This window comes from Neophocaena asiaeorientalis, unplaced genomic scaffold (genome assembly GCF_003031525.2).
Source record: "Neophocaena asiaeorientalis asiaeorientalis breed wild unplaced genomic scaffold, Neophocaena_asiaeorientalis_V1.1 scaffold14, whole genome shotgun sequence".
In the NCBI taxonomy this organism is placed as follows: Eukaryota; Metazoa; Chordata; class Mammalia; order Artiodactyla; family Phocoenidae; genus Neophocaena; species Neophocaena asiaeorientalis.
In genome coordinates this window covers 7,684,380-7,711,688 of record NW_020175192.1, presented here as the reverse complement: position 1 = coordinate 7,711,688, position 27,309 = coordinate 7,684,380, and the positions used below count along the sequence as shown (strand labels likewise).

Sequence of the window (27,309 nt, the reverse complement as noted above, 5' to 3'; positions counted from 1 at the left end):
AACAGTGGTTTGCAGGAAGCAGCAGACTCAGGCTGCCGAGTGCCCACATCTTTCCGCGTTGGGTTCGCCTCCAAGAGGCCCGCAGGCTTTGCTCCCATCTTGGAGCGAGCGTGACCTCCTCAAGCCCAGCGGCGGTCCTGCTCCGGAGCTCGCGGAGGCACCTGGGGTCGCGCGCAGTCGCCGCGGGGCTCACCTGCGCCTCCCTGCCGCCAGCCCCGCCCCGCGCCGCCCGCCAGCCCGCCGCCGCCGCCGCCCCGCCCCGGCCCGGCTCATTGGTTGCCTCTCGGAGGGGAGGAGAAGGGGCGGCCTCTGGGGGGGTGTCTCATTAGCTTTGCGGGCTCCTTCCTCCGCTCCCTAGTCCGGAACCCGGCGGCGGCTGAAACGCCGCGAGCGGGCAGTGCGGCAGGGACGGTGGGTGACTCGGGCAGTGACCGTGGCGGCAGCGGTCGCCCCGCCGTGGGAGGCTATGGGGACGCGCGCATCCTCTGGGTGCCCACCGCGCGGCGGCTCGGAACGCCCTGCCCTGCTGCTGTAGGGAGCGGCGGTGGAGCAGTCACTCGCCGAAGCCCCCCGGGACCCACTTGCTTCGGCCCCTGGCTCGCCGTGCCTTTCTCCCGGGCTGCCGGGGCGCAGAAGAGGATCCGTACTCCCGAGCGGGGCAAGCAGCATGCGGAGAGCGGCCGCCGCAAGAGGAGGCGCTGGAGGGGCGCGCCGGTGGCTCCCTTGGCTGGGGCTCTGCTTCTGGGCGGCGGGGGCTGCGGCTGCCCGAGGTAAGCGCGGGGTCGAGCGGGAGGCGGAGCCGGGGGCGAGGCGGCCGAGCGGGACCCGCACCTATGGCGTTGGCTTCCCAAGTTGCGCCCTGCACCTCTCCGCGCGCTGAGCGCAGCGGGGTGGGACTCGGGCGGAGGACCTCCGAGGGGACCATTGTCTCCCACCCCAAGTTCGCAATCAGTCGCAGCCCTACAGGTTGCTGGGACCGGGGCCCCTACCCTTCTTTTCCTCTCGTCGTTTGCTGCATTTTCCGAGCCCTCCCCAATTGCTGCAGACTGGAGTCCCCACCTCTTCACTCCAATCTCGCTCCCCCCAGTCCTCTTCACTTCCTTCCGTGGCGAGATCGTTCACGGGTGGGCGCCCGTAGGGGTGTTCGAGAGTTCCTGGGGAGGAGCGCCGGGTGATGAGAGTCTCTGGAGGGTGCGCTTGAATGGAGAGTGCGCCTTTTCTCTGGGGGAGCAGCACCCAGGCTGAAGTCCGCGAAGCTCGACACCTCTCGGGCGACAGCAGCCCGAGGTCCTGGGCAGCAGTGGGCTTTCTTTCGAGGAGGCCGCGGTGTGCGGGAGCTCGGGAGAGCGGCGTGTACCGTCCGCGTTTAACTGCGCCGGCAGTGCCCCACCGGGTTAGCAGTTGGCCCGAGGCCGCCCACCCGGCGCCTCCTCTCCCTGCCCGGTGCCGAATCCAGCCCGGGAGCTCGTGAGCGCGGGGCCCCCTGAGCGGATGGGAAGCCGCAGCTTCTTTCCGACTTAGAAACGTAGACCCCATTTTTCCTGGATCCTCTGGGCTCCGGCAGAGTGACATTCTGCACCTGGTTTCAGCTCCACCTTGAGCGAGGACTGGAAGCATGAACTTAAAACCGCGGACTTGCTTTGAAGCTGATCAGAGGCAGTTTACACGTAGCTTGAGGACTGTGGCTTTACCCTTGAAATCATCCGGAAGCTCTTCCTTCCCGCTCTTTCTTGATTCCTAGGTGTCATCCATTAGGCTTAGAATTTGTAATTGCCGTAAATGATTTACCTAACGCTTGACTGGCGAGGGATGAAACTGATCTGCCCACCTTACCTCTACCTTGAACGTATTGTGAGTAGCCGGGAGACAGGAAAGGGTGGAAAGGGTTGAGGACGATCACAGAAAAACCAGTGTAATCTCATTTTTATAAAAGCTAACGGTGTGTTAAAAGCAGTCGTGCTGTCTGGAATGAAGAATTAAAAAAAGAAAAAAGTGGATAGAGGTTTTTCCCTTTCATGATCCTGTTCAGTGACTATTTGCATTTCATTTCCTGAAAAGTTTTTGTTTTTTGTGTTTTTTTTTTAATGGAGCAGGCTTTTTAAAAAGCAGGAAAGGTTTAAAAATGAGCCTCAAGTGATTGCACACACTAGGTGATGGTGAAGCATAGTTCCTTTCCTCGCTGGGAGAAACACAAGCTTCAGCCATTTAATTTACTACAGAGAATGCCTCCTTGCAAAGTCAGCTCTGAGTTGTTTTTAATACACTATTAGGAGGGAAAGCGGGCCTTTTCTGAGTGTTGATTTAAATGTCTGAGTTTCCACTTGCTGTTCTATGCTGAACACCTAAAGAATGACTGACTCCACATACTGACCCTTGGAATTTGGTTGGTGGGGCTGTCTTGAAGCCAGCTTGAAACAAGAGGTGCGGACCTGCCAAAAGCCTCTTGGATGGAGTTTTGCTGGCTGTGAAACTAAGGCTAGCACCTCCTGTCTGCAAGCTGTTCTTCAAAGGACTCCTGGAAAACACACTGTACACTCTGCAGGCTTATTTACAACAAATGTCTTGCACAGATCATAGTAATGTTCAAGACACATGGAGTGGAGCAGTACATCTGACTAATATTTCCCTTGTGGTATTTTACTTTCTGGGGCAGAAAGCCTGTTACCTTTAGCACCTGTCAGAGATTCCCCAAGAAATGAGCAGTAAACAGGCTATAAAATCTGTGAAGCCACAGAACCTGGCTTGGGACAGGTGGGTACAATTAGGGTTTTCAGAACAAAGGGCACGTCTCAAAGTTATTTAAGTTCTCCCAGCTCAGGAAGGTGCCGGCTCATTAAAAGCAAGATGAGATGCACCCAGGGGACATGTTTGCCGAGTAGTTTCACCGCATTCTCTGGGGTTGGCTCTACAGTGTTCTTACTTATCCAAGTAAATCGTTTTTTTGTTCTACAAGCCTTTTCATGTTGGTCTGAACCAAGGTACTCCGCCTTCCCGAAACAACAGGATAGACAGAATTATGCCATTTGCTTTGATTATATAAGAAGATTGAACAATTCAGTAGCCATTTCTTTACAATTAGTTATTTATTTGTTTCCAAGATCATTGTACCAACTCCTTTTTTTCCCCTTTTCTTTCCCTCCATACCTAATGTAAAACCCTCTGAAAATTGCAATGAGATTTCAGATGATTGGCTTTGAATGTCCTCAACGAGGAAAATACACGGGGCAAGGGACTGCCTGCAGAAACTAGTAGTGGCCCAAGTAGTGGCCCAAGGCCCATGTTCTGGTTCCCTCCTTTGTAAGCTAGACTTAATTCTTGAGATTTATGTACTTGATGGATAGCATACTTACTGTAAGGAAAGCGCTTGGGTACCATGATTACGTATATTTTAACACTTTCCAAGTTAAAAGAAGGGGGGTTTAAAAGTTATTCATGACCTGCCAAGTGCTAATTGAATCCACATCATGTTGTCACACTGATTTGTTTTTCTTCTCTGAAAAAAAGGAGCACTGCTGTTGATCCGGTTGTGATTCCTCTATTAGATACTGTACATAGATATCCCAGTCTGAAGGCAGGGAGGAAGATGATCTTAGCTGGGCTGAGCTTTCACACAAGTCCTTCTTTTAAACATTTTCATGGACAATGAAATCTTCCTTATGGTAACCATAGTGATGCATTAAGGGCAAGAGAAATACGCATCTGTTTTATAGGCACAATAGGGTCGCATGGTTTACGCATACTTAAATCCATTTACGTACCTCGTTCCTGCAGTTTTATATCTATGTTCACTTCCTCCTTAACGAACATAATTACTGCCTCCGCCACCCCGCATTCTGCTTCTTTTTCCTCCAGAATCTTCTCCTCCAAAGGGCTATGAGAAAAGAGCCTTTTCTTGTAATTTCTTGGTGGGTTTTTCTTTTTGTGACTCTTGGGTTGTACTCTTCGTTTGAGCAGTCCGGTGGTATCTTCTGCCTGACAAAGGGTTCTGCTCAAGAAATCTCTTAAGTATCTCGGCTGATAAGAAGAGATTCATTGTTCTTACCTGACCCTATAGTGGCAGCATCTGTCACCCTTTTTCATAGTCTTACCAGGAAAGATAGTAATGTCAGCCTTCCATTCTTCCTCACTCTTTGAATGACCCATCTGTGGGTCTCTGGTTCTTTAAGTGGTACCCCATAGGTTGGGGAAACCTATGGAACCCCAGGAATCCTCCGTGAGTTCCATCAAAACTCTATGACTGAGCGGGTCTCGTAGTTCTAGACCCCACTGTCTTAGTAGTTCGGGAAGAAGCACTTTTCTGTCTGTTGCCTCAATGGCTTGTAAACGTTTTATCATCCTCCTGCTACCAAATAAGGACCCAACTTGAAATACTGCCAACTTTCAAGGTTTAACAAGAAATTGGTCGTTCAGGAGATAATGAATATTTGATATCACTCCCTCGGGTCTTTCTTTCTTTCTAAAATATGGAGGCTGGGGACCCAGACCATACGTGTTAACAGTCTAATCCCGAAGACCAAGTGTATGAAGAAAGATTCATTCCATAACATTCTCTTAAGGAAGGTGGTGGTGGTGGTGATGCAGGATGTCCTCTTAAGCGGCAGGCACAGATGTTCACAGAGAGCCCGGATGTGTCCCCCTCCTTGATTATACCTTTGCCATTAATTCTGATCGTCCCGTACACTGGGCAGTGCTACTTGACCAGCCGTGTCATTGTCTTCTGTCCTCCTTATTCTGCTGCCTTCTTGAACTAACAGCATGACCGAATAACCGAGGGGGACTTACCTCTGTCATTCTTGGCCGCATACTCTAGGTAAAGACGCTTGCTTGCGCACCCAGTCATTTGCTTCTTGGCCACCACTGGCATGAGACCTGTCATCGTGTTGCTGCCACTCTTTGTGTGATGCCTGTTCCTTAAGAGAAGGCATTTGTGCAGTCTTGCTTGAATATTAGATAATAATAGTAATGACTGTCTTTAGCAGGTGCCATTCATTACTCTAAAGAGTTTTACACACATTAACTTACATAATCCTTAAAGTAACTTAACATAACTTAAAATAACTCTTTGAGGTGAGCACTCTTATTATCCTCCTTTTGAAGATAGCAGAAGAGCTGCACAGAGAAGGTAAGCACCTCGCTCAAGGCCGCGGAGTTAGTATGTGGTGGCGCCTGGATTTGAACCTATGCAGTCCGGCTCCAGAGCCCACGATAAAGACGCTTTTCTAAACTGTGCCGAAAACAAAATGAGTCTGATATTTTGGTGACATAAGTACTAAAATTATATCTCTATAACTATGAGACTTGGAGAAGAATTTAGAGGAGCTTAAATAAATCTATAAATGTATTCAGATACGTCTCAGAGATTTATGTTGTACGCAAACAGCCATCCTCTCACCATTCAGCTTAATATACTTTGGGATCAGATTCACACTTAAAATTCTGAGTGCCAGCTTCTAATATGATAGCTTGCTTTCCCCCCCCAGTTTTGAATTTCAACACAAAATATTACTCTGAATACGCCATCCATGGAATGGCAGAACCCAAGAGACTATTTGTTGCCTGTCTTGTATTTTTAGCCTTGTTTGCCGGGGAAATGTGAAGCATGAGATTTGAGAATAGATTGTTAACACCAGAGGCTGCTGTTTCTGCTGTTTTGGGTACTCTTCCTGCGGCTCTTGCAAGGCAGATGGCTAGATTCATTTCCAGAAAATAGATATTCGTTCTATTTTGCATTTCCACTCTGAAAAGAACTTTTAATTGTTTGTACCACATTGCGTTGTATGCTCTTACCGTGAGCATACACATGCTGTGCGTAGATAGTTTTCAGAATTAGGCGGATGTTAATGTATTTCAGTTCGGACCACGTGAGAAATCCACTGTACACTCTCTTGTGCTTTTGGAGGATTTCTTTGGAAAGTGGGTTTGTGTGCAGGACAGTGTGGACCGCATATGTTGCTCTCAGCACCCCTGCCCCCTCTGGACTTCACTGGACTGAGAAATTAGGGGCAGAAGTATTCGGGTTGTGTTGATGGGGCTAAAGTAGAAACCAAAACGCGTAGTACTCTTCTCGGCTTACCTGGGACCACAACAGGATGTAAAGTGTTTCCTAATATTGTTTCCAAGAGGACAAGAGTACCGGGAGGCCTGTATTTTTCCTATATGATCAGTTTCTTCTGACAGTTTCCTTCCTAATTAAGAAAGCTGGAAGCCAAAAGCTGTCTTCCAAGTGAAGTCAGTAACAGCCTCACTTAATGCAGATACTGACTTTCTGCCCCTAAATTTCTGGTTCATAAAATGCAAAAGAGCCTTCCTCCCCAGAAAGGGAGACCTTGGCACTTAAGTGTATGTTTCCACTTGAACCTGGCCTTGTAAGGCTGGGAGGAATAATATGGGGGTAATTTCACCACAACACAGAGGAACTTGGCTCAGAATGGACTTTTACAAGATGCATTGTTTTGCTGATTGAATGGTGTAATTTCTCCCTCAGGTAAGTCCAAGGGAAAATGACATTGCAGACATCCCAGAAGGTAAGTGATTGGCAGACACGCAAGGGAAGCAGGAGGTACTAGAGGCTAAAGCGAAGTCATCCTGACTACTTCAAGGGTCCAACCAACACTGGAATAACTATGTTTAATATCATTCATAGATTTTACTCACTTACTATAAAAGCAAATGTATTTACTAAATATTGGACTAGAAGATTTGCCTGTGAAGAAATTTGTGGCATGCCTTTTAGAGTTGTTTGCAGGTGATTGGTGGTTTCTGCCTCGTCACAGTACTTATTTAGTAGTTAGCATCTTTATTTGAATTTAATTTAATAAAATCTACTGGAAGAGGAAGGGCAACCCAATGATCTTGGGTTAGGAAAGCTAAGCTGGTAATTTTTGAAACATACAAATCAGGGCTTTTCAAATGTCAATGTGCCTTTGAATCACTGTAGATCTTGTTAAAATGCACATTCTGATTTGGTAAATCTGGGGAGGGGCCTGAGAGCCTGCATTTCTAACAAACTTCTAGATGACGCCACCTGACCACACTTTGAGTAACAGGGTCATGGATGACAATAATTCAAGTTTTGGGGGTTTGTTTTTGATTTTTAATATTGATTTTCACTTGGAAGCCAGTACGAAGTGGAATTCTATGTAACAATATTGTAAACGTGACAGAAGAATAGGCAAAGACACATGTCACTTTTAACACACAAAAACCTAGAGCTACTCATAAAACAAGTAGACATTCTGGGAGTACCATTCTGATGTAATATAGCGTCTTGCTTCCGGCATTTGTAAAGATGGATGCAGTATTTTCAAAGGCTTGGATTTTATTTTGAAGTAATTGAGGACTTATGTCTGCATCTACTTCATTTCTGTAAGAAAGAGGAAACTGAGTCCCCCAGAAGTTGAACAGTTTGCCCAAAGTCAGATTTTTGCTAAGCTTCTACCCCCTTTTATCTTACTGTATCTCTTGCCTGGCGCTGCATTTAAAAACGATCCCGAGTTCAGGATATTGAGAGAGCGAGGCTACGCTTGAGGAAGAGGTAGAACAAAAACAGTTGGTTAGGAACAAAAACAGAGGAATGTTCACATGGGATAGGGATGCTCGCCAAGGAGCTGGATCCTTGTTGTCACAACATGGTGTAGGACTAGGTTTTGGGTCCTTCCTTGCTGCTGGACACTTATGTCTACTTGGCAATGCCCATCATGCTTACTGTTACTTACCCAGCACCTGGAGGTGCTGGTCCCATAGCACACGCTAAACAATCATTTTTACTCTAAGCTTATTGCGTTAAGGTATAAATAATATTGAGGATAACATTGCTAAAATTTACTCAATATGGTGCTAAAACATTCAGGAAAATTAGTTGCCAGAAGAAATTAAATAACTGTAAGAGGGTTTTACATTCCCGCCCCCCAACAGATTGAAAAGCCTACGTCCCTAGATAGATTATTCTACAAAGATGATTAAGTGTTAGATGTGACACTATCACGGATGGCTCTTTTGCATAATAATTCATTTGCATGGAATTCGACATTTTTCAGGTGCATTCACAGTTTGGATTGTTTTGGATTTTTACATTGACCCTGATGTTGAACAGAGGATGAAATTAAGGTTTAGAGGTTTTTCCAACCAAGGCTAGACAGAGAGCCACAACTAGTACTAGGACCAGCAGCTGAGTGTCCAGATGGTTTCTGGGCCTTTTTGACTATGAGGTCGTTCTGTTTTATTACCAAATAGATTGGTTGCACTTAAGTTGGACCATACAACATTCTGCTCACACTGTATTTGAGACAGGGCATGGGTACATGAACACGTGTGACAGAGAAAGAAACGAGTAAAAAATTTCAGTGTTACCTTGTTGGCTTCTGGGTTTATGTGGTGTTAGGTTTCTCATGGTTATGAACAGAAGTGGTGTCATCTGGAAGAGGGGATGGTAGGAAATGTGGCAGCAGTGGTTTGAGGCAAGTAAAATTGTAAATATATGAAAAATGGTATACTGCGGTATGGCCTAAGGGGTATGGACAAAGTTCTGAGGAACTTGCTGAACAATAGTATTTTCTTTTTTAAAAAAAAAATGTATTAAATTTATTTTATTTTTGGCTGCATTGGGTCTTTGTTACTGCACGGGCTTTCTCTAGTTGTAGAGAGCGGGGGCTACTCTTCATTGCGGTGCACGGGCTTCTCATTGCGGTGGCTTCTCTTGTTGCGGAGCACAGGCTCTAGGCGCATGGGCTTCAGTAGTTGTAGCACTTGGTCTCAGTAGTTGTGGCTCACGGGCTCTAGAGCACAGGCTCAGTAGTTGTGGCACATGGGCTTAGTTGCTCCGCGGCATGTGGGATCTTCCCAGACCGGGGCTCGAACCCGTGTCCCCTGCGTTGGCAGGCGGATTCTTAACCACTGTGCCACCAGGGGAGTTCCATGTTTTCTTAAAAACAACAAAGGATTTAAAATTTAGTTCATTAAATAAAAATCACAGTTAGTTCTGCAGTTTTATTTTAAAGTTGTCATTACAGACACCAGACACTCTTTAGAAATACAGTACTGGCTTCATAATCTGCATCGCTCTCTAAATACTTTGTCTTTATTATTAACTTTGTGCTTTATTTTTTCTTTCTGTGTGTAGTTGCGGAACAAGGTTAAAGTATTTTAATTGGTATTTGGGAGGTGTGTGGTGGCACAGTGCATTTGGACTTGCGATAATAATTTTCATCAATGTGTCTTTAAGAATTATCTAACCTATTTTAGAAAGAAACAGAAAAAAATACAGACCTCAAAATAAAGTTCTTTGCCAGAGAAATATGTGTGTTGTAGGCCTTTTGAAAGGAGCTGAGGAGATTGTAACTGTCCTTCATCCGAATAGGTGACCCTTGTATCTCTCTCAACCTAGGGACCAGCAGCTACAGTGATTGCCGGCAGCTTGCATCAGGGAATTTCCAAAGTTTTCTCCCATTAAAAAAAAAAAAAAAAAAAAAAAAAAAAAAAGCAGGAGGTTCACAGGTTTTGTCAGTGTGAGGTGTGTGGGTGGGATGTAAGTGTCTGGGGGTTTGCTTTAAAGAAAGAAAGGTTTTTAAAATGTTTGTCATTTTTTTCTCACCTTGGAGAAAACAAACAAACAAAACAAACCCACCCACCCCAAATACAAAAATGAAAACTAAAACCTATTGGCTGTTTTCTCAAGTTTAGCAGACAGCTTGAAATGTACATCCGTCTCGGATAGCAATGTGAAAAGACGGCTCTCCCGTGTCATATCCTGCAGCAGACAACACCATTACTTGTACAGCCATTATTAATAATTGTCAAGGGGATAAGTGCTTAATGCATGGATATCTGTGTGTATATATTATGTATTAGTAGAATGTCATATATCATCATTATGGCAAACTTACATCATTAAACTTCCATGCTGTTAATTTAAATGCCATTAGTAACACTTAAACTCGAGACGGAGACACAGTTTTGACTTGAAAGTTAGCTTCTTAATTTGAGTGCTCCCGTTCCTCTTTCTCCCTGGTCTCTCCCATCTAACCCCCAACTCTCAGTCTGTTCTTGCTTCCTGTCTCCTCCTCAAGTCAAAACGGCCTTCCCGTTCCAGCAGTGTGTGGTGGGCTGCAAAGTCCAAGGCTACATGGCCTCCAACATGTCACTTTTTTTCTGGTTCCTTTTATTTCTTAAATGAGAAGAAGTAACGCAATTATCGTGAAAGCTCCTTCCTGCTGTAACATTTTATGATGCTGTGTATCGTTTTCAGTACCCTTTATTCATGGTATTTTTTTTATCATTTCAGGAAGCATTTCTTGGCGTTTAAATAGGCATCAAAACCTTCGATAACAAATACTCTGAAAGTAGAATTTTCAGGACAAGTTTGTAGGACTTCAGGAATGATGCTGGTGAGCCTTGGCTTTAGCGTTTTTAAGAATGCATCTTCAATAAAAGTGTAATTTTATGTATCGGTTTCTCTTTTTTTTTTTTTTTTTTTTTTTCTCAACCACTGCGCCACCAGGGAAGCCCAGTATCGGTCTCTCTTAAATCAGTGGTTGTACACTAATGCATACACATGCTGCCGCAGCAGCAGAAGTGGGATGGGTGGGAAAGGGCCGCGGGGGCTGGAATCCTCCACGGCAGCCCACTGTTGCCCAGTTGGGTGCGTGGGCCCACGGCTGCTCGATTGACTTTTTCTTTTTTCGCAGAAACCACCTCTATGCTATTTCATGGTAAATTTCCAGATTTGAACTCTTGTCACATCATTTTAATAAAACACCTTTAGTTTAAGCAAGAGTCACAAGATACAGCACTCAACCTTCCAGTGTGTCTCAAGTCAGTGACTTTTTCCACCTGTTGTTAAGAGATTTAAAGGATCAGGGAGTCAGTTGGTCCTCATTTTCAATCATTGTCTTTGAGCTCTGCCTATAGAGCTTTTTCTAGCTTTGTGAAGGAACACACTGTCCATTGTCTTCCCTTCCTCTCTTGTTCTCGTGATTTGATGACCATCTCTAGTGTTGTGTTTCTTTTTCTTTTTGTGTATGTATCGTAGTTTTGGGGTTTGCTGTTTCCATGAGGTTTGGATATAGTAGTCCGTATAGGTACAAGGTTGTTTTAAGTTGCTGGTCTCTTTCCCGCCTAGAGAAGTTCCTTTAGCATTTGAGGAGCGTTGTCTAAAAGCGGAAGATCAAAAGCATTTGAGTGGCCTTTTATTTAACATATGAAAAACACTAATTTGATCACTGAGTTTCTATGTGCCTCTCCATCCCATTTGTAAAGAAGAATCATACAATTATATTGCTGGAAAGGGCCCTAAAATTTCTAGGCTGAAGCTCAAATCTCTACATGGGCAACAAAAGTCTAGAGAAGCAGCGTACCTTGCTGGACTTGTAGGAGGTCATTTCTGTCAGTGTTTGCCCATGAACCCAGATCTTCATTTTCTCAATGTTGTTCTTGCCCCTTCTCCTTTTCAGGCCCATAATAACAAAAGCAATTGATAGAGGCACCAAGGAAATCAAAAGAATGATACCAGAAGACTAAAGCCTATTGATCATTTTACACTTCTGTTAGAGGATGCTTTCCTTTTATTTAAAATGTTTATATTTTTCTAAATACCTTTGAAATAGGATAGATTCTTCCTCTTTGGCACTGTTCTGAATCGTACAGTGTTGGGGCTGTGATTTGAGGGGCTCAAGTTGGTTCATTGTAGCAGAGCTGATGGATATTGTATTACATTATTATCTATATTACATTATCTATATCTACATTATAGGTTTATTTTGTGTTTTTATGGAATTTGCAGTGAGTCAAGCTTTTGTTCCAATTACTTACCCTCTGCATCCTTGGTAACAATTTTGTTCAGTATGAGTCTACTAGCAGACCCTAAATACTTTCTAAATATAATTATTAAAAAAAATCTATACATAGGATGAAGATAGTCACCTCTCTTGTACTGTGGGATGTTAGTGCCACGAGTTAGAACAGGAAGCCGTATGCTTCACCCAAGGAAATAACTTCAGAACGGTATTTGCCACACAACTCCTAATTCTTATCTGGATAAGTAAATTACTTCCAATTTCCATTTTTCCCTGTTTAAGTCTGGATTTTCATGTGTGACGAGAAGGTAACACTTTCCAGCTGGAATGCTAGGTCTGTTGTGATGAGGCGGTTTTATTCAAATGGATACAGTAGTTGGCCACTTAGAGGACCAGTAGGTGGAGAAGGTTTTAAAGATGCACAAGCGATTGGCTTACGCTTCGCTTCGCAGAAAACTTCTGATGTTGGCAGCAGCTTGCCAGTGATACCCTCAAAAGGCCATGAATTTGCATCCAAAGAGAGTGAGGATCTAATTTGAAAAGCCTCCGTTGCTTCTTCTCATGCATTCTCTATTGTTCTTTATTTTAAAGCTGAGTTCTGCATTTCTGACGGTCGTGATAACTTGTAAAATGCAATCGCTGTAGTTGAGCTGAAGCTTATAAACCCCCGGTGACCCTGTAATGGTGATGATTCACTTTGAAGCCACCTTACTGGGAAAGTGTTAGATGTGGAGGGTGTCGAAAACTTCAGATTCTTGGCGATTAGTTGTCAAAATATTCAGGGTTTGGTTATTTTTAGCAGTTATCAGTGAAAGATCTTGCTGCTGGAAATGGTGATTAGGTTTTAAAGCTACAAATTCCCGGTCATCACCCAAAGCCATTATTTTGTTTTTCAAACTCACAGAAAGGCTGACATCTTTAGTATTGTCGCCCGGGGTTAGGTGAGACGATCACACAGACAGGTGCTTTGAATGTGTGTGGCCATCAGTTTTTTAAGTTTAAAATTGATGTTTAATATTTAAACAGTTTTATTGAAACATAGTAGATTGAAAAATGAGCACCAAAAGTTTAATGTAACCCCCATTTAGAGAAATACGTGTGTTTGTAATTTAAATTTTGAAGAGAAGCTGATGCCAAGAACAGAACAGTTAAGCCATCTGAGAATAGTTGAGCCCAAATCTCAGGGGAGAGGATCCACTGATATATATTTTTTTAAGTTCCTCAGTTTTAAGTTCCTCAGTTTTAAGTTTTTTTAAGTTCCTTAAGTTTTACGTTTATATGTTTTTAAGTTTTAAATCCACTGATTTATATTTAGTTTGGGAATCAAAGCCTGAGAGCCGCTGGTGTAATGGGTGGATTGATTGTGAGCAAATGTAGAAACTGATCTTTTTTGAGATTTAGAGACGGCAAAGTGTAAGGGATAAAGGTGACCACCCATGTTTCTCCCTCGCACACCCCTCCACGTTAGGCGTTCTATTTCCATGTTGGATCTCAAATGACTTGGATGAGTGAAACTGGATAATGGCACTCAACATTTCAGTCTTTAGGAGCTAGACTTTTTCTGCTAGGACGGAAGAACTTAGATATTCATGAAAGAGATGTGATTAAATAAGAAACATTATATAATCATGGAGAAGAGTTTTAAGAACCCAAGGTTGGAGGTTGCACCATGTTTCCCTTCTGAACAAAAGCACAGGGGCCCACAAATGGACATTCCTATTAATTCTCATCTAATATGTTTTAGGGCCAGGATGTAAATGATAAGTGATCACATTTATGAGTGGGTTAATAACTTTGTACTGGTCTTGGTGTCGGAAGGATGAAAGCAGTATAGCTCCTTACAGTGTAGGGCAGGGCCCCAGTCAGCATCATTGTTGTTGACTAAGGAGTTGGGTGGGGACAGCTGGTGCCTCTTTGCTGTTTTAGGAAATGTGGCATAGGAATTCCAAATAGAGCAAATGTTTCTAATATGTCTGTTCACAACTGCCAACGGTTCCCTATTTGTCTGTGAAATCAAAAGCAAGACATTTTGTGACCAGTTGTTGCACATGAGTTTAGTTTAAAAAAATCAATTTAAAATGGATATCTGTGCCCTTACCACCATATTAATAAACCATTATCAACACGACTCATCTGTATGTCTCTCTTTAACTCCCATCCCTCTGGTTCTCCTTCAAAAGTAATATTGCTTGAATTTTGTGCTTATCGTTTCCTGGTCTTTAAAACTATTTTACACAAATACGTATGTACTCCTAAACAGCGTTTACTTTTGCTTCTTTTTGACATATATTATAGTTTTCAGCAATTGTTTTTTTTCACCCAGTATTAGGTTTCAGCTATGTTATTGGATGTACTATTGTTGAATCACTTCCCTCCTGTACAATATTTGATGCTGTGACTAAACCATAATTGACTTATTTTACTCTCAGTGACATTTGGCTTGTTTTCAGGTTGTTTTTTCTCTTATGAAAAGTGCTACTAGGAACATTCATGTACACGTCAATGGCGCCCACTTTTCAAGTGTTTCTCATACATCTGAGAGTAGATTACTAAGACCCAGAGCATGAACATGTTAAATTTTCCAGATAATGCCAAAGCATTTTTCAGCCGTATGAGTTCCCATCACTTCACATCAGCCAACATTTGATACTTCCAGGCCTAGAGATTTCTGCTTATTTAGTGGGTAGAATATGATTATTTCCACATGGACTTAATTTCCATATCCCTGATTACTAATGAAGTTAAACATTGTTTCATTTATTTCATTGCCATTTATATTTCTTCTACAAAACACCTACTCAAGTCTTCTGCTCAATTGGGTAGAATATGATTATCTCCACATGGACTTAATTTCCATATCCCTGATTACTAATGAAGTTAAACATTGTTTCATTTATTTCATTGCCATTTATATTTCTTCTACAAAACACCTACTCAAGTCTTCTCATTTTTTCTATTTGTTAATAAAAAATGATAATTTAATTATTAAATTAATAAGTTATTGAATTATAGGGAGCTTTAAATACACATATGTGTATGTGTATATATGTGTGTATATATATATATATTTTAGTAAGCTTTAATGTGTTAATGTGTGATTGGAATTTCTTCCCCCAGTTTTTTTTTTAACTTAATGGTATTTTCTGATGACTTGACTTTTTAATGTTAAGTTCTCATGAACTCAAGTTTTAATTTCGATGTAATCAATGTTATCAGTGGTTTTATGCTCTTTTGTGTCGTGCTTAGGAAATCTTGCCTAAATCTCATGAACTATATTCTCCTGTATTTCTTCTAAAATTTTCTAGTTTTGGTCTTTCGTATTTATGCCTTTAATCGACCTAGGATAGATTTTTTTTTCCGTGTAGAGTTTGAGTTAGGGGTTTAGTTTCATTCTTTCATGTGAATAACCAGTTGTCACAGAACCATTGAGGGGTCTCCCTCCTTTTTCTGATGATCTGCAGTGCCACCTTTGTAACGTGCGAAGGTTTCATAGATGCACGGGGATTTTTTAGTCTGGTGTTAAGTGTTCTTCCAATAGTTCCAGCAAACCTTTCTGGTTTTATTTTTTACTGCTTTTTCATGTACCCTCTACTCATCTGGACTCCATGCTGTGCCTCAAAATCGTCCCACGATTTCCTTTGTCTTGTGCATTTTGTACATTTCTTATACCTCTCATATCCTGCCTTATGCTGTTGTTTCAGGTATATTTATTTCTCTTTTGCTTCACATTCGGTTTTTGAAAGCAGGCTTTATGTTTTTTCATCTTTGATACTTTTGAGCAGAAACTGGTACCTTTTACTGAATAGCTATATGATAAATCATTGACCTAAATTGGGGCTTGGAATTGAAAGGATCTTAGAAATTATCCAGCCAGTCTCACTGTATTTGCCCACCTATGATCATTGGGATTTGCAAAGTTTAAATGCAACGCCCAAGGTCATATACCCTGGTGGGTCCCTGACTTTTTTTCTTGAGCTTATTCCAGAACACCTTTCACTTCAGTTCTTTGCCCATAGAACTGATAATATCAGATGCTGTCCAGAAGTAGGAACTAACATGAAGATACTGGAAAACAGGTGAAGACACCCACGTGGCAGGTCCATGACCCCTTGGCTGGTTGAGTCAGACAGTGATGTTCGGACATGCACGGACACGATGTTCACATCACATGGAAATATCGAGCATCACCCAAGCAGCTCTGCTGACTCACATCCCTGGGCCTTTGTTCACGCCTCTTGTTCAACAGAACTGTTCTTACGGACCACTGTCCATGAGTCTGTACTCCTAGAGGTAAATCTCTTCTTGTTGAATGCTGTTTCCATAGTTTGACATCACTTCAGTTCCTGCACCAGTCAGACCATATTTTAATTCTTTTTTTATGTCTTTCACTCTTGATTTTTATCACCTGAGGTCAGAGACAATTTTCTATTCTGTGTCTCCTCAGCACCTAGCACAGGGTTATATCTGCTCTGAGTTAGGTTTTTAAGATGTTCTATATGTGAAAATCAAACAAGCAAAAAACCAAAGCCTTCAAGTGAGCTTACAAATAAGTCCTGTCATTCCACCATTTAGATGTGTAATCTGGATGAAATCATTGTGCTTCCCCTGCCTAATAAAATATAAAAACTATAGGAAGGATAACCCACTTCCACAGTATTAGCTGTTACCACAGGAGTCCAAATTAGCTAAAGAACTTGGTACACATCTTCAGAGATTCCTTGTCAGGGAGATATTGCTGGGGAAAAAAAGCATGCTAGGTTTGTGATTGAATGAGGCTGTATAGCTGGGAATTTGTATAATCAGAAGAGAACTTCAGGGCCCTAGGTATTTGGACTGAGGGTCCAAAACAGGGATAATTATAGGAAAAAAAAATGGAGAGAAGAGGGCACCAACTACAAATAGCCCTTTGGCCCAATGACTGGTCCTGGAAAGCGCATCTTGGGATGATCACACTTTTGGAGTGAGCGTTCCAAAGGAGGAATAGCATGGGGGACTCTCAATGTTTATTTCACCTGACTGTTTACTGTTGGGAGCTTCTGGGCAGGAGAACGTCCAGAAGCTAAGTCAGGGGGCCAGCAGGGCTGACAGCAGAACTTCTTGGAGCGGATGCTTTCTTCTCCACTCTTTTACTCACACGTGGGCTGCATGGTTAGATGAACACAACTAACGAGCCCAGGGGAGCTTTATTTGCATCTACTCCAAATAGCTTTTCTGGATGGAAGTTTTTTTTGTGACATAAAAATATTATATGCTCATTGTAAGAAGTTTGAAAATACAGGAAGGTCTTTTTTGTTGCTGAGGCAAGGAATAGCGTATTCAGGAAGCCGGCAGACTGGGAAGATGGCGGACTAGTGTCCCTAAAAAACCGTCTTCTGGGAAAGTTTTAAAGAGAACGGAAATCCCCAGCAGATCATCCACAAAGGTGCTTCCACCTCAGGGGAGTTCTCACGGTGCCTCTCGTTGTCAGCAGGTGTCTGCTGTCCCTCCTATCCTTCATCTTTTGGAAAGAGGAACAACCAGTTACCCAAGTACTAAACCAAATATTTTAATTCTGCTCTTCCTGTCTTTTCGGAATGTTCACTTCTTGGTAGCGGACTCTGAGTACCTCTGTGACATATCTTCAGTGCTGTTGGAAAATGTGAAATGATCACATATTTGTTATTTCTCAACCACTGACCAAAGCTAGTGGACACACCCTTTGTAGTGCCCAAGATCATGGGTAGCAGGCTCTTTAGAAGAGTTACATAGCAGAGCTTTGTGTTAACTGAGCCAACGAAATAAGATGCACAATTATTTCTTCTCTCTCAGTATGAGAAGGGCACTGATGGAAGCACTACTTTGACATTCAGAACAGAGTTTTAAAATTTCTTGTTTTTGTTTTTGTTTTTAACTCTCCCAAGATAGCTTTGAAGGATGATTTTCCTATTCTCTGTATGTTACCACATACTGGTTTTATTTCCGCGTCAGAATGAATCAAACCTTGGCCAATATGTGTTCTTCTGACTATTGTAGACTTGAATAAATAGGGATACAGTTTTTAGAATATTTATTGTTCTTATGTGTATGGAGGTTGTCTCAGTTGTGCTAAAGCCTTGTCTCTAGGGAGCCAAGGGCAACAATAGCATTACATATACTCAAATTATATTCTGCATTTTTTTTTTCTTGGAGTTGGATTGAAACAAACAATTGTATGGAATTTTCCTAGGCAAAATTAATTAAGATTAGAGCAATTAGTCATTGCCAGGTCCCCTTCCACCTTCTTCTCACTCTAATTTGTTAATAAAATGCATCTGATATAATTAAGATGTAGAAAATTAGAATCAGAAGATCGTGTTTTATGGTATGCCATGACTTCACATGTTCTCGGTTCATCCATCCCTCCATCCCTACCCTATCTCCTAGTCAAAGTACTTACCTCCAAAGTGAAAACGTCTACAGTTCCTAACTTTCAAAAGTGTTTGCCCCCAGGTGTGTGTATATGTAATGGTATCAGAGTTCTGTAGCTGGTAGTTTTTGTAGTGAGTTGAATGTCTGTTTGTTTCCTCATAAAATACCTTGATGACAGGGGCTGCTAGTTTTCTGAATCTTTGAATACTTGTTGTTTGGCCCGTTTTAGTATTTCAGAGAGTACATGAATAGATGAATGGATGAATCGTTACCAACTACAATGGGTATTTGTGTGTTGGACGAGCTCTGGCTTGATAATCATATGTGATAATGGTAATGTTTGCTGCGTGCCATCCATCATGCTAGAGGCTTAACATACATGTGCTTTAATTTCTACAACAATCCTCTAAAGCAGGTGTTATTACCTGCTTTAGAAATAAGGAAATTAAAAGTCAAATATACGTATCCAAGTCCATACTTCCAGTAAGTGGGAGAGTAGCGATTTGGGCCCAGGTCAGTTTTCATTCTAGTGTGTAGATTCTTTCCTACTATCATATCAGTGTACCTTCTAACTTTTAAGATGTGGGGTGTGTGTGTGTGTGTGTGTGTGTGTACACACACACACTGGAATATTACTCAGCCATAAAAAAGGACGAAATATGCCATTTGCAGCAACATGGATGGACCTAGAAATGATTATACTAAGTGAAGTAAGTCAGAGAAAGATAAATATCATATGATATCACTTATGTGGAATCTAAAAAGTAATACAAATGAATCTATATACAAAACAAACAGAGTCACGACATGCAAAACAAATTTATGATTACCAATGGAGAGAGGGAGGGAGGGATAAGTTAGGAGTATGAGATTAACAGATACAAACTACTATACATAAAATAGATAAGCAACAGGGACATACTATAGAGCACAGAAAACTATATTCAGTATTTTGTAATAACCTATAATGGAAAATAATCTAAAAAAATATATGTATCCGAATCACTTTGCTGTACACCCGAAACTTTAACACAGTATTGTAAATCAACTATACTTCAGTAAAAAAGTATTACACGAGTAGTACAAGAAATACTATTTGTATCCCCCAAAGTAGATTTTTGTCATTATAATGCATTAAAATAAATTTTAAATTAAAAAAATGATGCCCTCCAACTTGATAACAAAGAAGATGTACATGAATATCCAGGATTCTTTGGATATAATACTTCTTTTAGAGCCAGCTACGGTTGGTTTTCCAAAGTAATTTTCCCGAATCACTGTGCTGTACGCCTGAAACATGATATTATAAATCAACTATACTTCCGTAAACAACAAAGTAGCTTTCCAAGCCACTTCTTCATCACCACATATTATAGGGGTTTCCTAAGCAAATGTGTGTTGAAATCCATCTTCTTGGTTCTGTCTTTGGCTGCTGTCTGTGGTATCACCAGTTTATAGATTACGCTTTTTCCTAACGTGTAAATGTCCTTGAATATCAGTCTTGCTTTCACCTTTGATAGTTTAAACCGTGAGCCTGGAAATGACAGCATCTGCCTCTCTGGGGCCTGGCTGGATGACAGACCCACTCTGCTGGTCTTATACTGGTTGGGACTGGACCCTGGCTCACATGGTCCTTGCTGTCCTCAGGGCCTATCTGTTGCTTCCTGTACATGGAAAGGAAAATTGCAGCAGTAAGACCCCTGCCGTGGATATGGTATTATGTACGACTGACCTTGCTTTGGGCAAAGAGTGTGATGCGTTGATGTACAAACTAATAATAGTTGGCAATATTAATTATAGGCCAAATGATCACCTCAGGTAAGATTAGTAACCTGCGTTTCTAACGGAGCTTTCATTGCTGAGATTCACTAATGGAATTAACCCCATTGGTGTGTACTTGGGCAAGGGAACTAACATGTGTTTAGCACAGCCATGTATCGTGCTAGCCAGATTATTCGGCCATGGCTCATGGGCCCAGCTGCTTCGCGGCATGTGGGAATCTTCCCGGACCGGGACACAAACCCGTGTCCCCTGCATCGGCAGGCGGACTCTCAACCACTGCGCCACCAGGGAAGCCCTATAGGACCTTTTAAATTTAGTCCTCAAGGGGAACAAGTTGAGGTTATAGAGAAGGAAATAAAGTTGGAAGGCATTAACTAGCTTTTCTTGGGTCATTACAGATTCTAAGTGATGCATCTGAATATTTAAAAAAACTTCTTCCAAAAGACATTTATTGAGTATATTTAAGGTGTACACAATATTATTTTTGAAAGGGGCAATGAAGAATATAGTGGTAAAGCACAGTCTCTAGAATCAGACTGTCTGAGTTAGAATTCAGTTTTTTAGCACTAATCAGCTGTGTGACCATAAGAAAATTGCTTAACCTTTCTGTGTGCCGTCTCTTCATCTGTAAAATGGGGATCAGTAATAGTACCTATTATCTAGGGGTATTGTGAGTAAATAGGGGTAAATCCATATATGCAAAGTATTATAATTCTGATATGTAATATTTTATCTATATTTATTACTACTACTCCCGTGTTGAGTCACTGTGCAAGAACTGGGATCTAGAAATAAAAGCTCTTTTGATTGCCAGCAGGGACCTTACAGTCGAGTGAGAGAGAGGCCGGAATAAACTCTACAAGACATTGTGGGAAATGCAGGGAGTGAAACATCACAGGCGGCTCTGGCAGCACAGCCAAGAGCCCCCAGATCTTGGAAGAGGAAGTTTACCCAGAGGAAGCGATAACCAGGCTAGCTGAGGGATGAATTTTGAGTAGGAAGGTTTGGGAGACAGAGGGCATTCAATCAAGGCAGCACAAATCAGGGCAAGACCCCTTCCACTAAGAAATGCCCTTCCCCGTGGCTGGCTAGGCATCTAACAGAAGATAAAACCTTGTATTCCATGGAGAAAGGAAACATACAAATGTCCTTGGAAGAGGGTTCTCTTGGCTTGTTCTGAGGTGTTAAGTTCTGAAATCCAATCCTTTCTATAAAGTAGTTTCTAATAGTAGGGTGGGGAGAGCAGAGAGAAGAAGCAGCCATGCATTAAAGGCAAGACTTCTGAAAGGAAGGAGGAGGCTCACACCAAGGATAAGTCAGTCATCAGGAAAGGGAGAGCTGGTGTTTGGTGGCAGCTGGCCGGCGGACAGGATGGGAGGGGTCGGGAGTGGACCTTGGTTTATTGTCCAGGGTGGAAATTAACGCAGGCTAGATGTTCATCATCCTCATAGTTTGGAAAAGAGCTGGTTCGTTTGGAAACAGGTACCATGAAGATTTGAGCGGCAGCCGATGCCTCGTGTTTCGTTTTCCAGCCACGGACTCCAGGGTGCTATATATGTAACTCCAGACGCTGTAACTACTCCCCAGCACATGGGTTGTTCATTTTTACCTTTTCCAAGTGAACACTTTAGGCAGACTGATTTACTTTTTTTCCTCCTCTCTGAAATAGAAAAGTGCTCTTTAGTACTTTTACCCTTTGAAAATATGAAATCACTCAAGGGCTTTCATATTTCCAAAGGGCAGAAACAACCTCAGCGAGAGAGAAGAGTGCAAAAAGCCGACTGATTCTTTTTTTTTTTTTTTTTAAGTGCTATAATGAAAACATGTATAAGACATATCCTCCGGGTCTGTATGTACGGACACTGGTTTAAAAGGTGGCCAAGGTAAGGAGGTAAGGAGGGGAGAAGGCAGAGAAGGATGCATATTTGGAAAGTGATACGGCTTTCTCTGTTGCTGGGATTTTATTCTTTTCCTTTTTAACTTACTAGAGAAGAAACAATCCTTATCATTTTCCCCCAAGTGCATGCTAAGATATGCCTCAATAGTTTAATTGAGAAAACGATGGCTTCCTTCTTTGACATTGATCTGCCAAATCTCTGACCCCTGAGGATGAACTCATAACCAACAAGAACTTGGCTGTGTTATTCCTGAGTGAGTTTTGCCTTCGGAGTGACAGGTATAGTTATGTCACCTCGGAGATGCAGAGAGAACAGTTAACCTGTCAGGTAAGAAACAAACAACCAAGCTACCAGCCAGGCCCATTGTCTTAGCCCTGCACCACACCCGCACACAGCAGACGCCTCTGGAGAGGTCCAGCATTCAAAAGGGCCATATTTTATCCAATGAGGTGGTTACTATGAGGGGCCATAGAAATGATCTACTAACTCAGGCTTCATTGGCAGTCCTGGGTGATGGCATTCTGTGCTAGATGGGCCTCTCTGCCTCCCCAAAGCACAGATAAAGTGTTATTGGCAGACAGGATTTTACTTATTTATGTTTATCATTAAACATAAACATGAACAATGGCATATGGCGTTCGTGGCAGTTGTGATTCTCAAATGCCATTTGCCAGAGATGGTGTCTTCTGTTTTGGAGACCCCAAGGGTTACAGCATTAACCAGCAGGCTGAGGAATTGCCCCAGACTCTTGTTCTAAGAAGACACCCCGGACACTGCTGGCTGTTTCCAGGATGAGTTGGGTTGGGGGTTTGCTGGACTTTAAAGCCAATAAAGAAGATACTTTGCCATTTCAGTGGCTCAGGGGTATCTTGATGATGCTCTTTTTCTTTTTTTAAGTCAGCCTGCACTGCTGTAGTCCGGAGACAGGGAGACTCTTCTGAGTGGTAGAGCCCCACTCTTCCTTGACTATACTGCAGAGGAGCGGTTAATTGTGAAACTATGTGAGAGCTCATGAAGCTGCCTCAGATAGACTTGCCCATCAAAGTGCCATTAAACTCCATGTACAGTAGCAGCTGTGAAGGAATACCTAAGGCTCGTAAATAAAGCAAACCTACCTTAATTTACGGCCAGGACCTTCTCTACCCATTGAGCTCTTCAGAACTCTGCACAATTGATGTTTCTTTCCTCCAGTTATTTCAATAAAAGATGAACTCTATTTTATGCCACACAAGAATACTAATAGACCAGTGTTTTGCTGCTTATAAAGGCAAACTGTCACCTGTTAAAATATGTAACTGTCACAGAAAGATAAAAAAGGATCATTTAATAATGATGAACAATGTGCGTGTGGCATAAATAGATTCCAAAATGTAAACAGCAGTTTATTATGCTAGAGCCAGCCGGAGCTGTTCCTCAGTGGAGGACCCGCCACTCATCCACAGGCTGTTCCTTTTAAGGGAGATGCAACCTGGCTTAACAATGATGCGTGCGTGTGTGTGTGTGTATGTGTGTGTGTGTGTGTGTAATGGAGGCTCATTACTGGTTCAGAATCTGGACTGTTGCTCTCACCATGGAGGGAAAAATGGTTTTCAGACATTTTTTTAACTGATGAGGAAAATCTTAAGTGTTCTGTTGTTTTCTAGAGGCTGATAATAGGGAATATTTAGAAGCTTCATTTAGAAGTTCCTGTGCTGGTGGGTTTGGAAAGGAGGTTGTTTTTAATTAAGCTATTCAGCTGCTTTTATTTCACTGTTTGAAGCCAAATATATCCCTAGCAAGAGTATATCTGATGTGACTAAAGCCAGTGCTAGCAAAAATAAAGGTGAGTTTATTGTAGCTGCCTGGGTTTCTTTTTTTTTTTAACATCTTTATTGGGGTATAATTGCTTTACAATGGTGTGTTAGTTTCTGCTTTATAATAAAGTGAATCAGTTATACATATACATATGTTCCCATATCTCTTCCCTCTTGTGTCTCCCTCCCTCCCACCCTCCCCATCCCACCCCTCCAGGCGGTCACAAAGCACCGAGCTGATATCCCTGTGCTACACGGCTGCTTCCCACTAGCTATCTACCTTACGTTTGGTAGTGTATATATGTCCATGCCTCTCTCTCGCTTTGTCACAGCTCACCCTTCCCCCTCCCCATATCCTCAAGTCCGTTCTCTATTAGGTCTGTGTCTTTATTCCTGTCTTACCCCTAGGTTCTTCATGACATTTTTCTTAAATTCCATATATATGTGTTAGCATATGGTATTTGTCTTTCTCTTTCTGACTTACTTCACTCAGACTCTAGGTCTATCCACCTCATTACAAATAGCTCAATTTCGCTGCCTGGGTTTCTTGATCTCTTTTTATTGACCTGTACGAATAATCCCTCCAAGGTACAGCATTGAAAACTCCAGATTCTTTCATGATGTAAGGGGATGTTTACAGCCAGTGGACGGTATTAAAGTTGCATTCCTGGACACCGAATTTTAAGAGGCATCAGAAGCGTTCTTTGATTTTGATGCAACAAACAAGAGATTATAATGTAACTTTTTAAAATTAATAAATTCTTCAGTTGTAGTCTATTAAACTTCAGGGAACCAAAAACCAGAACAGTAACCACAGTAAGAGCTTCTTCTCTTCTGGAGTCATTTCTCCTTCCTGTTTCCAGGTAGCATGTATTTACATTGACTCATGTCTCGGTAATGACAATTATAGTCAGCTGAATAAATATTGAATGTTTTAAAGATTGTGTAAGTATTTGCCCAACAGACAGCCCTACCTTCTTAAATATTTGGCCTTTTATATTAGGTTCAATTTGAAATGATTTAAAAGCTTACTCAACTATTGAACAGAGCCATACCAGCTTAAAAAAAGAAAGCCTTTCCAAGCACAGTTAAATGCAAAACATTGTATTCAGCAGGAAACAGATTTTCACCCAAATCAGAGCAGCTAAGACTCTGTTGAAAGAATTAAGAAGGGCTTCATTGGAAAGCCAGTGTGAGCTAGTTTCTGGGGCTGGGAATGACGGTTGCTTTGCATCCCAGCCTCGCACCCAAATGTCCCCCTCATACTGAGGTTTCTTCTTCTAGAAATTTCACTTCTCAGCACGATGTTTAAAATAACTCTTGTTCGCCAAAGTGACTTGTAGACTTAGCAGAACAATCATTTCATAAATTGAGGATGGAATCCTGAATGTTAGGTACTGGAGCAAGATTTGGCTACCCTCTGACGTCCCATAGTCTAATTAATCTTCAGTACCAGAAATCTGTTTCTAAAACCCTCATTTTTATTATTCCCCCTAAATTGACAGCAGTTCTGTTGCCTTCATGATAAAGCACAAACTCCTTGATGTGGCAGTGTGGCCTCAATCTACTCTTCCAGCTTCATTGCTCACCACTGCCCACAGGGTACTTTGCATTCCAGCCACAAAAACATACCGTGAACTTTTCACAGCTCTGCACCTTTGCATATGATTTTTTCCAGGACACATTTGCCTGACCTCTTTATCAGCTTGATGAACTCCTACTTAGTCTTTAAGCCCATTTCAGAGGTGAGCACAACTGGCAATTCTAATAATTCTACGGGGTGGAATGCATGATTCCTCTCTGAAGCCAGTCCTTAAAATAGGCATTGATGGTTTTCAATGGCACTGAACAGATTGCCTCTTTCTGTAAGTTTTTTCTAAACTTCAAGGGATTGAGTTTTATTCATCTGTGTGTGGCACGTCACAGCTACTTAATAAATTGTTATTTTTCTTTGTGTTGAATAATGGACTCTTTCATTCAACCTGGTGGTGATGAAACTCCATGTCTGTGGCTTTGTATCTGAACATTACGCCTTTAGGCTTTAAAAGAGCATTTGAGTATTAAGCCTTGATCACAGGACAGTAAATTTAAGAATACGAACAGAACAAGTGAAGTGACATTAGGAGTGAGAATTAGGTGGTTTATTTTTTTCAGTTCTTCACATTCTTCTGGATGATCGTCCTTTGCCCACTTTCCTTGTGTCTGTCAGCAGATTTCCTAGCCTGTAACTCTCATTTGATAAATGAGAGTAAATAATATTATCCTTTCCTGCTGTACCGGATGCAAATTCCAATGATAGAAAATTGACAGAAATTTAACTGAATGATGTTCACATGCGAGGTTTTTTTGGCTATAATTAATACCAGTATTCATTTTAATACATTTCCCAGAAAAAAGCCACGTTTTAATTTTTGAGACTAAGCTTACCTGGGTCATCCTCTGTTTGGTCCAGGAACAAACATAATCAGACTAGGTTATGTGATCTCTAAGATCTGGTGGCATTTTGGAGAGTGAAAGCATGGACTCATTTATATCCAGCCACAGAATTATACAGACCAGATTTACAGCACACGCTGTAGCTTATCAATTCATTGATCTATTTGCTCAGCACTGCAGGTGTTGTAAGTGCAAATAAATAGAGTGATAAAGTTCCTCCACATGCCTTTGAAGTGGGTTTTGCAGTGTGATCTCTCGGGCTGCAGGAGCAAAATATCTCTTTCTGTGAACTGTTGCAAGTATACAGAATGACATAGAGAATACTAATCCATATATGTGTGTTCCAAGCTTCATCAAATAACTACCTTTGCATCTAGAAATTAATTTTAAAAATTAAGTTTTTTTAAAAAATTTATAAAGCATAAATTAACCCTTTTGCCCACTCAGCCTATAGGCAGGACCATCCTGGGGTCAGGAGATAGCCTGGGAGAAGTGGGGTGACAAGGTCCAAAGGGCTTGCCCTGGATGGCTGAGTGATGTTCCGGTCTTAACTGATCTGCACAAAATGGGAAGACGGTTTGTAAATGTCCCTGTGCACAAATAGTACATTGGAAACAGTCCTAATAAGGCAGCCACAGAGGAAACTCGAAGAAAATGGCAGGGATGAGCGCATACCTCCCCGTCATCCATATTGGGAGGAAAAACAATAACAGTCGTGTCAGGTTTGACACAAAGTCGGCCAAATCATTTTAAAGTGACCTTATTTTGACTCCAGTTCATAATAAATTCCACCCCTAGTTTGTAGTAAGACTACTACCTCATCATAGTATGAAGCTGTTACCTAATCGTATCACCCAGTCTATGTATGGAGCCACAATGACTAGCAAGACATGTTATGTTACGTCTTTTTCTTTTCTTTTTTTAAAAGATGGTGTATCTTTTAGAACAGGAGTGGCATGCATTTTCTGAATAAGGGCCAGATAGTAAAAAAATTTTAGGCTTTGCCATAGGCTTTAGGCCACAGAAGGCTGGATTTGAGTTGCAGTGTAGTTTGCTGATCCTTGTGTTAAAGATACATATAGAAATGCTTCTGGAAATGATATGATGTCTGGGGTTAGCATTTAAGTACCCTGGAAGTGTGGGGAAAATGTATAGAGGCATGGATGAGGAAAGATGGGCCACGTGTTGATAATTGTGGGAGGTGGGTGATGGACGTATGAGGGT

General features: G+C 41.9%; 1 protein-coding gene across 1 annotated transcript in view; it reads left to right on the top strand.

Annotated features, from left to right (window-relative positions):
• The first annotated feature begins 667 nt into the window (after positions 1–667).
• Positions 668–27,309, top strand: part of UNC5D (unc-5 netrin receptor D) — a 584,073-nt gene continuing 557,431 nt past the window's right edge. The window contains exon 1 of the mRNA XM_024765069.1: positions 668–770. Within this exon, the coding sequence (XP_024620837.1) occupies positions 668–770 (103 nt within the window). The remainder of the gene's footprint in view (positions 771–27,309) is intronic.